The following is an 11,402-nucleotide window of genomic DNA, read 5'->3' as shown; positions in this document are numbered from 1 at the left end:
CACAATGGGAAGCACCAAGCTGTTTGTGAAGAAGAAAAATGGGAGTATGAGGTTATGCTTCGATTACCGCCAATTAAATAGGATAACAGTGAAGAATAAATATCCATTGCCGAGTATTGATGACGTCCTAGACCAGTTAAAGGGAGCTACAATATTTTCAAAAATCGATTTGAGGTCTGGGTATTGGCAGCTGAGGATAGCAGAGAATGACATACCGAAAATAACTTTCCGTACTTGTTATGGTCATTATGAGTTTCTGGTGATGCCCTTTGGGTTAACAAATGCACCAATGACATTCATGGCATTGATGAACCGTACATTTCAAAAATATCTGGATCACTTTGTTATTGTTTTTATAGATGACATCTTGGTACACTCAAGAAATAGAGACGAGCATGAGCAACATCTAATAATAGTGTTATAGATTTTGAAAGAGAAGGAATGCTAAGTTAAGCAAATGTGAATTTTGGGTAAATCAGGTGGTTTTCCGTGGGCATGTGATATCTGGTGATGGGGTTATGCCTGACTCTTCAAAAGTAAAGGTTATTATGGATTAGAGAGTACCAAAAAATGCAACTAAAGTGCGAAGTTTCTTAGGGTTGGTTGGATATTATAGGAGGTTTGTTGAGGGCTTGTCTATAATTGTTGGTCCTCTGACCAAGCTGCTGAGGAAGGGGGTAGAGTTTCAGTGAACAGTGCCAACAAAGTTTTGATGAGTTGAAAAAGAGACTGACCTCCAATTCGATTTTGGTTTTGTCGTCTAATAGCGGTGGATATATAGTGTATACAGATGCTTCTAAACAGGGTTTGGAATGTGTTAATGCAAAACGGAAAGGTAACTGCTTACGCATCCTGCCAATTGAGAAACCATGAGTTAAATTATCCCACACGTGACTTGGAGTTAGTTGTGATTATGCATGCACTGAAGATTTGGAGACATTATTTTGTATGGAGAAAATTTTCAGATCCTTACTGGCCATAAAAGTTTGAAATATATCTTGACGTACAAGGAATTGAATTTGAGACAAAGAAGATGGACAAAACTGCTGAAGGATTATGATTGCACTATTAACTTCCATCCAGGGAAAGCAAACGTGGTAGCAGATACCTTGAGTAGAAAGTAGGGGTGTCCATTTCGGTTAACCGAACCGAACCGAACCGAATTTTCGGTTAACCGAAAATTCGGTTCGGCCGTTTGGAAAACCGAAAACCGTACCGGTTCGGTTCGGTTCCGTTCGGTTTTTTCGGTTTTAAAACCGAAAAAAATCATTTTTTTATTTTTTATTTTTAAAAATAATATATTTTGATATTTTAAGTCGAAATTGTGATAATGTTGCAATTTTATCCAAAAATACAAATACCAAAATACCAAAATTAAATTCTAATTTAATAGTACAAGTCACAAGTGTAGAACAACTTCAATATGTTAATATTCAATATCTAAAAATAGTACACTTTTCTTTAGTTTTACTAATATAAATTATATAATATTAATATTATAATATATATATATAATTATATAATTTTTATATGTATAAAAAATATATTTTTTTTTATTATTTACAAAATTTCGATTTTCGGTTCGGTTCGGGTACCGAATTGGTGACCAAAAAACCGAACCGAAAACCGAATATTTCTTTTTTAAAAAACCGAAAACCGAATCGAATTTTCGGTTCGGTTTTCGGTTCGAACCGAATTTTCGGTTTCGGTTCGGTTCGGCCGGTTTTCGGTTTTTTTGCACACCCCTAGTAGAAAGAGTTCAAGTACATTAGCTAATTTGGAGAGTTACAATCAAACAATGCTACTGGAGATGAGGTCTATGAATATGAAATTGGAGGTTGATCAGGTAGCGGGTTTGTTAGCAGCCTTGCAACTTAGACCAGACTTTGTGGATCAGATCAAAAACATGCAGACCCAAGATCATTTCTTATTGCGAATGCTGAAAAGGATAAGATAAGGTAAGAAAACAAGTTTTTCTATAAAATGTTAAAAAAAGATATATATTTTACTTATAAGGCGAAGACCTTATAATAACTACCGGAATTGGCAAATTACAAATTGCCTAAAATGCCTTTAACTATATCTTTTTTCTTTTACAAATTACCATCTTTTTCTGTTAATTAATTTTATTAACAATTTTTCGTCCCTACACATTTAAAGAAAGTTTATTGTATTACTTTTGATAAATTAATGGTAAAATCCAATTATGGAATAAAAAAAAATTGCTACGTGTAATTAATTAAAAATTTAAACGCATCGAATGTGCCACAATCACTAATATATATCAGTTCTTCACTGAAACCAACTTCTCCGCAACTCTTATCACTCAAGCCGACATTACATAGGGGTAAAAATTAGGAAAAAAATGCAATTTATCCCCCTTTGATATGAGAAATGAACAAAAAAACCCCTGTAAAAAATAAAATAATAAATTACACCCTTTATTTTGAAACACAAAAGTGTAATTTGTTAATTCTTTTTTCACAAGAAAATTTTTACTTATTTCACATATCAGAAAGGATAAATTGCATTTAATCCGCAAACAAAAATATACATATAGGAATTAGCAAAAAGAATGAAGGTAAGTACAATAACAAATAGAGACACTAATAAACAATATTCTACTTTGGAACAAATTAGCTAAAAGTCCATCCAATTGGGCACTTATCTTAACATCACTACTATTACTACAACTATTGATTATAGTAACTACACAAAACAACAATAATAGAAGGAAAAATTTTACAATGGATTTAGATATGTTCTCCAACTTTTTGAGCCCGTCATAATAGTCTTGGCTTTGTTTGTTTGTCTGCCTTCCCACCTTCATTGTCTTCAATTTCCAAAGGGGAAATCACATTTCCCATATTCTGAAAGGGGGAAGAAGAAACAATTAGAGGAACAGTTAAACTTTCAATTCTTGAACCAATTTATAATCATACCAATGAAAGTTTATAGCAAATAAATGAAAAATCAAGTTTCCTTCGTGCCCGTGAACTAGTTTACCGTGTTTTTCTCTAAAAAAGAAATAGGTTACCGTGTGCGTGAGTGTAATCTAATATTGTAAAAGTATTGATCGATTTCGACAGTGGGACTTCAAGTCTCTACTAATAGATTCTTTGGATTTGTTCGGGTAGTTTCATGTTAGAGTGGATTCAAAAATACTTTGATTCTCAATTTGAACTATTCTTTTGTGGAATTTTGGTGGATTTCGAATTCTTTTGATATAGGAATCGTCTTCTTAAATCCTGAAATCATAATCACTCCATCCAAATGTAGGACCAGTATGATCTCAAGACCATCTAAGAATTACTCAATTCATATGCATGGTAACATGTAGCTCTGTGATGTACTCTACACTGACCTAATGGAGCAGCGCAATCATTAAATGATCTCAAAACTACAACAATCCAAGATGATTAATCTGCGATCATTGTTTGTTGGTTATGAGACTATGGTCACTGTGAACCAATGCTTTTCAACACTCCACAACCTTATAACCATGCAAGACTGCATTCCTACAGGGTATACAACCATTCTTGACGAGATCTATATCCAGAATCCCGAGACGTTATGGCCATTTATCATGTGGAATCCACAGGGAATCTCACATGTAAACCGACATAATTTTTCAAATCTTGTAGGGGGCAAAGCTTGGCAAAGATCAGTTATTATGCATCTATGTAAATGTGCCTTATATAGATCATGCCCAAAATATCAAGATTTTACACCACTAAGCAAATAATAGTGAAATTGTTTCACTCTCAAAAATAGAAAAAGTAAATAATAGTTAAATTATAGAAAAGATCCCAAGACATAGTAGTTAAGGATCAACCAGAACTAACCTCAGGGCATTATGTATTGGTTCCCATATTTCATCCTCGACCAATTCATCAAGGACAATTATGCAGTACAAAACAGTTATCAACTCTTATCTAAAACTTCAAATCGAACTAAACAAATACTAAAGTTTTGAATAGAAAGAGTATTAGGTCATTCTTGTTGAGACTTAAAGCTCTCGAGTCTCGAGACATCACAACCATTCATTATACAAGATTTATTTATGGATGATGATAATGTCCCGAAACTCGAAAGCCCTAAACCCAACAGGAAGAGAGTAATTATGTCATTCTTATTGAGACCTAGATATATCCAATCTCGAGACATCATGACCATCCCAACAAGAAGAGAGTAATTAAGTCATTCTTGTTGAGACCTGGACATATTCAATCTCGAGACATCACAACCATCATTCAATGTGTTAGTTCTTTCATGATTGATGATAATATCCAAAAACTCTATAAAACCGAGGACCCAACAAGATCGCACCGGCTTATTTATTTAAATAATTCAAAAAAATTAACAAAAATAGTACAATTTTAAAACTAGTAACACATTTAATGCAAGTCATTGATGACATTGCCAACTTACAAAAAACAAAAAATTCTTTTAGATTTTATGTAAAGGTTGTGGATAACTTCAATAAGTTTTAATCATTATAATTATATTTCTTAACTTTCTTTTTTTAATCAAGTTGTGGATCCTGCCATCCACACCTTCACGTTTTTTTATTTTAGTTTTAAACTTTTATTTTTTAATTATTATAATTATTAATTAATTAACAATTAAAACTTCAAATATTTTTAACTAATTATAATTATTAATAAATTTAAAAATCTTACATACAAATAAAAATACAATCAACTATTATAAAAATTTATTTTATCATTTATGACCCCACACTGACACATTCTAAACAATCTCTACAAAGCGAAGCTACTTCAATATAAACAATGTGTTAGTGTGCAGTCATAAATGATAAAATAATTTTTAATAGCTAATTGTATTTTTATCTATATGGTAAACTTTAAAATTTAGTAATGATTATAATTAGCTATATATTTAAATTTATGATTATTAATTAACTAACAATTATAACAATTAATAAATAAAATTTTATAATTAAAATAAAGTCGTGGTTTCATCCATAAATTGATTAAAAAATAAATATAATATTTATTATAAATAATTATAATAATTATAATTTATTGAAATTGTAGACGCCATCGGCCATCATCGATGTTTACATAAAATTTTAAAAATTAATTGCAAGTCGTCAATACCATCAACGCCTTGTATTAAATGTGTTAATAATTTTAAAATTATATTATTTTGTTATTTTTTAAATTACTTAGATAAATAAGCTAGAGCTCACGTGATGTAGTAAACTTTGGCTTATTTATGTTCACTTTCTATATTTTATCAATATAAGCAATATTTAATGTTGATCAAAGTCATTATCAGGATAATGATTTAACATTCAATATTTTTTGAATTTATAAAATAAATAACGATCCCGGTGTAATTTAAATAAAAAAAAGGTCATGAATCGTTAGCTCAATTAACAACTTAATGAGAAAAAAGTAAAAATATAAAAAAAAAAAGAAAAAAGTGAGTAATTAGCTTGTAAATTGTGCAAGACTACCGAAAAGTGGGGGCTTATTTATTAAATATTATAACATAAATAAATAAATGCTAGCCTACCGTAAAATGGTATAGACTTGCATTTCTAATGGTTGCCAATCCAACTTTGTTTTTTTCTTTTAATTTCAACGAAGTTGTCAATTCAACTGGCGCCCTTTTATCCCATTTTTTCTTTTAAATTCAACAGAGTCCGTTAAAAATGCAAGTCTATTCCATTTTATCGTAAACTTGTATTTATTTATTATAATTTATAATAATATAAAAAGAAAAGTCCCTCCACACTCACAAACGCAGGGTAATAACACCGCTGTACCAAATTTTTGAAAAGTTAAAAATGCACTTCATAAACTAACTTTTTTAATTTTTCAAAATTTACATGAATTGATTATTAATATAATGCTTGATTTATATATTTATTTTTACATATAATGTATTTTAAAATATAAAAAATTATTTATTATATGTACATAAGAGCAACATGCCGCATGCCGCAACGAGTAGTAATTTAAAAAATTAAACCCAAAAACGGGAATAGTGTTGCAGATTTCATTTTATAATAAAAAGATAACTAAGGAGTGGTGGGGTGGGGCTGAGCCATGTAATCCAAGACATGTCAGAAAAGAGGTTTCCATCACGTGCTGTGCTACGCACTCACCAATTTCAAGTTCTTGCTAGTGGGCTGGGCCCTCATTCACCACCCCCCCCCCCCCCCCCCACATGTTAGCCACTCACCCCCCTTCACATCTCTTAAAATGCGCCACAACACTTATTGTATGTTATTTTTGCAGTGTTGAGGAATTTCGTATCATCCGGGTTAATTATTTTTTATTAATAAAAAATAAATAAATTATATTAATATAATTTATTTTAATATAATAATAAGATATTACGAGTCACGGTTAAAAACTGCAACTCGAATTAAAAAGAATATTTTTCTTTTTAAAATTTACCTAAGTCGCGATTTGAAATCACGACTTGGTGTCGTGGGTGAAAAGCACAACATCATGTTGTGGTTTTTATCCACGACTTGTGAATTAAACAAGTCGTGAATTGGGCCAACCGCAATTCACAAATTGCATTATCTTTTTTTAACTTTTTTATAAATTAATTATATTCAATTAATTTTTAAAATTATATTAATTTTAAAAATATAATGAAGCATACAAATGTAATGGCGTATATATTTCTATATAATTCTAAAAAAATACAATGAACTATACCAATAAGTTTGCGATAGTATTGGAACCCTTCGATTGAAACCCGAGCCTAGATTCAGAATTCATGAAGCAATTTATTTTAAATAAATATAAATTATTTCATTTTAAAATATACAAAGTGATAAATATTTTTTAAAATAGCAATTTATGTTAATTGCCTTCTAGACAACAAAACCAACAATGAGATTCTTCTAGACAGTCAAATATGCCGGTGCGGAATTTTCAATAATAATTGCCTTTTTTAATTGTATTCTATTACATTGGTATAGTTTATTATATTTTTAAAATTAATATAATTTTAATATTGTGATTTCTTGAATTTTAATATGTTGTTAAAAATTAATTAAATATAATTAATTTATAAAAAATAAAACTAAACTAAAAAAATAAAAAAATAAAAAGAGGGTAGCGTGGCTGACATCCACGACTTGGATGCTATCTACGACATCCCTCTTTTTTAAGAAAAAATATGTTTTAAGTCGATCCACGACTCGACATAAATTTGTTATATAATTTATATAAATTATATGTATATAATTTTTTTAAAAATATAAAAATAATGAACCCTAAACCCACTAGGTACAACAGTATACAACCCCCTTCAAGAATAAAAACGTAAATTTACATTCTACAATATTATTTTTTATTGAAAAAATGCAACTTACCCTCATGTGATATGAGAAATGAACAATAAAAAAATTCCTTTAAAAAATAAAACAAATTACCCCTTGTATTACGGAAAAAGAAACAAATCACCCATCATCTAAACCAATGATAGGGTGGTTATTTGCTTCACTTTTTGAAACACATGGAGTAATTTGCAAATTCTATTTTTACAAGGGGTATTTACTTATTTCACATATCTGAAGAAATAAATTGTATTTAATCCTTAATTTATTTTTTCTAAATAAATAATTTTTTAATTACTAATTAATTATCTATTTACACTTCACAATAAAAAAATAAAAAAAATATAACACTCAATCATCTTTTTGGATAATTACAGAGGGGCAGGAACCAACGATCAGCATCGCAATCCTCCTCCTCTGTGGCCAATTACTTAAAACTAATAAAAAAAAAAATTAGTTCGACCAATTTTTACAACTACTAATGTGGTTGAATTTTTTTATTTTTTGAAAATATTGAAACTTTTTCTACATTTTATGTTAACTACGTGACAAATTCAATATATTTTATTAACCCGAACTATCACATTCAATTTGAAAAAAATGTAATCCAGACCCGAATTTAGCCGAATCTAAACCAATCATACGACGATTGTCGTATGATCCATGTACAGTTTAGGAAAAGTGACCAATCACATAGCAAATGAGATACACTTGTTCTGTGATTGATTTGATTCAGCCAAACATAGAATTTTGCTTGGATTCGAAGCAAAGCTTTCCCCTAATTATGATTGATGTAAAGGGTGGTTCAATGAGCTTATAAATTTTTCATTATACGTAGGAGCGTATTAGATGTTTTAAATAAGTAGAACAAGACACTCATTTATTCCACTAAATGAGTGACCAAACAAGACCTTTGCCTCGATAGTAATATTCGTAAGTATAAATTCTAAAATTAAAAACGGTCTAATAAATATCCCCTACAACATACATGTTGTCTTGAGAGGGTATATATTAAGCAATTAGGGACTATTATTTTTAATTTTTCAAAAAACGAGAGAATATTGTAATTTTACCCTAACTTGTAGTATATTCGTTATATTGTTATGATATATTATGAATATATCCATAAAAATAAAAATTTAAAGGACATAGTATTATAATTTTGCAAATTATAGCATAAATGTCGTTATCATCATTTTTATTATAATAATTATAATTATGTCTATAAAAGTAAGCAATGATATTAAAATTTTAATTTTAATTTTTTGGTTAATTGCACTAAAATTTACTGTATATTAACAACAGAAAATAAATAAATTCAGTGAGAGCAAGTTTAGGGTACTCACTGGGCTGTTGGGTGACAATGTAAGCGGCCCCACCAAAGTAGCACGTGCCAATAGCGCGTCCCTTCTTCTGATAGTAACTGTTGAAAGCGAACGAAGCGTGCGCCTCCAGCGTGTTAGGATCGAAACACGTGGATCCTGGCTGGATCGGATGGCAATCAGCCCCTCCTTCTCCACAGGCATAGTCTAGACCTGAGCTTTGCTTTTCTTTCCCCGCCTCCTCCTTGGCCACGCACCATGTCTGCCCGTTCGCCGTTGATACTCTCTGCTCTCCGCCGGTAACCGGAGACTGGATATCGCGGTAGCTCTTCAATCCCTCCGCCGTCAATGGAATGTCGTACACCTTCTTCTGGTTGGGGTAGAATAATCCGAAGTTCCTCTCCGACGTCGGCCCCGGCTTCTTGTTCTCGTTGAAGAGGGCGAAGAGGTAGACAGTCAGATTCGCATGTGGCCGTAGGGGAGTCCCGCCGCCTGCGAGCACACGGCGGACTAGATTTCCGTTGTAAGCTGCGGCGTTCTCCACGCTGGCGCCTACCTCGTTCGAGTCACCCTTGGACGGCCACCCGGTTTCGCTCACGATGATCGGCACGTCGTCGTATTTCAAAGCCGACATTGCCGCAAAAACGGCGTCGATTTGAGCGTCGAATAAGGAGAAGTACCTCAACCCGTTGCCGGCGTCTACGACGCCGGGATTCTCCCGGAAAAGCGCGTAGTCTAGGGAGATGACGTCAGCATTGGACTCGTAAGCGAAAAACGGGTACACATTTATCATGAGGGAGGATCCAGTTTGGCGGAGGAACTCCAGCATGGGCTTGAAAACGGGTTCGACCAAATCGGGGCGGAACGACCCGGCTGAAGACGGGTACGAGTTCTGCAACGCACTGAGAGCAATGGGTGACGACACCTTAATGACTTTCTCCAGATTGTACTTCACCAACGCTTTTTGCACGTTGTACATTGCCGGAATGAGGTAGCGGGTGGTGTTGTGGGTGTCGACAAAGACCTCATTTCCGACGGCGATAGCCTCGACAACGGTGGAAGGGTGGTAGGCGGCGACATTCTTCATTACCCAGGTGTAGGCGAAGGAGGGGCGGCGGGCGGTGGAGGAGAGCAGCTCATTGGGGAGATTGACAGTGACCTTAATACCCGAGCCGGATAAAGCCTTGAGAACAGCGGGGTCGGAATCGTAGACCTTGACTCGATCTACACCCTGAGATTTGAGGAGGTCCACCACTTTGGTTGCGGATGGTAGGTTGTTGGCTACTCGCCCATAGTTCACGCCGACGGAGCCACCATCTACAGCTGCAGAGAAACATTCATCAGAACCTGAATATACTCTCTCAACTTTATATTATTAGAGCATATATGGATGTGAATCTACCTGCAATGGAGACAACGCAGATGAGGAATAAAAGCATTGAAGAAATGTTGGGAACCACCATTGCTGCACAGAGCTCAGAACTCACTCCTCTTTCCAGAGAGAGAAAACGAAAATGGAGGGTGAGTGTGTGTGGAGTGAGTGGGGAGGCAGTGAGGATGAAGAAGGGGAGAGAGAGAGAGAGAGTGTGTGTGTGTGGCTAAACTCTATAATGGAGGGAGGGAGTGTTGAGGTAATCGAGGATGTCGGGGTGGGACCCGGCAGGGTGTGCGGCCCATCTGCGCCCTTTTGCTATACTCTACAGCACAGCACGTGGTCCCTCGATGGTTGGGACCCACACTTCCAGTGGACGAGTGGGATCTTCTTATTTTGTCTTTTTGTCTTAGGGCGGAGTACGAACGGTGGTGATGCATCCTCGTGATGTATCTTCCTATTTGTGGGCAGGATTTGTTGACGAGTGTCGTCTTGGAAAACTCATTTTCTTCTGTGCTTCTTTAACCCTTACTCTACCAACAATTGCATCCAAATTTTAATGCGGTCAATATATCTGTATTTAAAATTATTAATCCTAATTTTTTATATATAAAAAATATATTTTTAATTTAATTCAATAAATAAATAAAACTAAATTAAAATAAACTTAAATACTTTAAAATTACAAAAATAAAAGAGTTGGATAAATAAGTGAAATTAAAAAAATTATACAAAACTTTGATAAAGGGTGATTTTTATTATTTTAAAAATCCCTATTTTTTTCCATAAAATAATTTTTATAAGGGTAAAATAGACTTTTTTTTTAGACTTTTAATTCAAAGGAAAAATAGATTTTTAATTTAAATTTAAAGTCGAGTCTTTTTTTTAAGTGTTATTAAAGGGTAATTAATGTCGGATGAATACTTCAAGGTATTGTATTTAGCCCATCTTTATATTCGATCTTTTTTTATTTCAATTCCTCAATTAATTTTTTGTAAAAAGAATTATTAAAATATATTTTTATGACCTGCACATACTATAATTTAATGGATAAATATGTTTTTTTTATAAAAAAAATTATTTAAAAATATTTTCAAATAATTATAAAAGTACATAATTAATTAAATATGCGGGGCACATGGCCTGATTCCGACAACTCTTTCATTGAAAATTGGATACAGAAATTAAAACAAAATAAAATATGAATTTTATAAAGATTAAAAAATAAAGACAAGAGACAAAATAATAATAAAAATTCAAATTTACGAGAGTCATTTATGATATTTGCTTTGCATAATTTTATTATTTGGAAAATTCTAATCGAATCTCAATTAAATATTTATATTTATTATGTGATTGATTTTTAAATTCAGTAAAG

At 32.6% G+C, this 11,402-nt stretch overlaps 1 protein-coding gene across 1 annotated transcript; it reads right to left on the bottom strand.

Moving 5' to 3' along the window:
• On the bottom strand, nucleotides 2,577-10,252 carry LOC105167439 (glucan endo-1,3-beta-glucosidase 3). Its single transcript, XM_011087156.2, has 3 exons — nucleotides 10,055-10,252; nucleotides 8,677-9,975; nucleotides 2,577-2,870 (listed from the first exon to the last, which is right to left on the bottom strand). The coding sequence occupies exons 1-3, from the start codon at nucleotides 10,113-10,115 to the stop codon at nucleotides 2,836-2,838; spliced, it is 1,395 nt and encodes a 464-aa protein (XP_011085458.1). The 5' UTR covers nucleotides 10,116-10,252; the 3' UTR covers nucleotides 2,577-2,835.

Source organism: Sesamum indicum, linkage group LG8, assembly GCF_000512975.1.
Source record: "Sesamum indicum cultivar Zhongzhi No. 13 linkage group LG8, S_indicum_v1.0, whole genome shotgun sequence".
In the NCBI taxonomy this organism is placed as follows: Eukaryota; Viridiplantae; Streptophyta; class Magnoliopsida; order Lamiales; family Pedaliaceae; genus Sesamum; species Sesamum indicum.
Note: the sequence above shows the minus strand (reverse complement) of the source record. Positions and strands in the feature narration are given on the sequence as shown.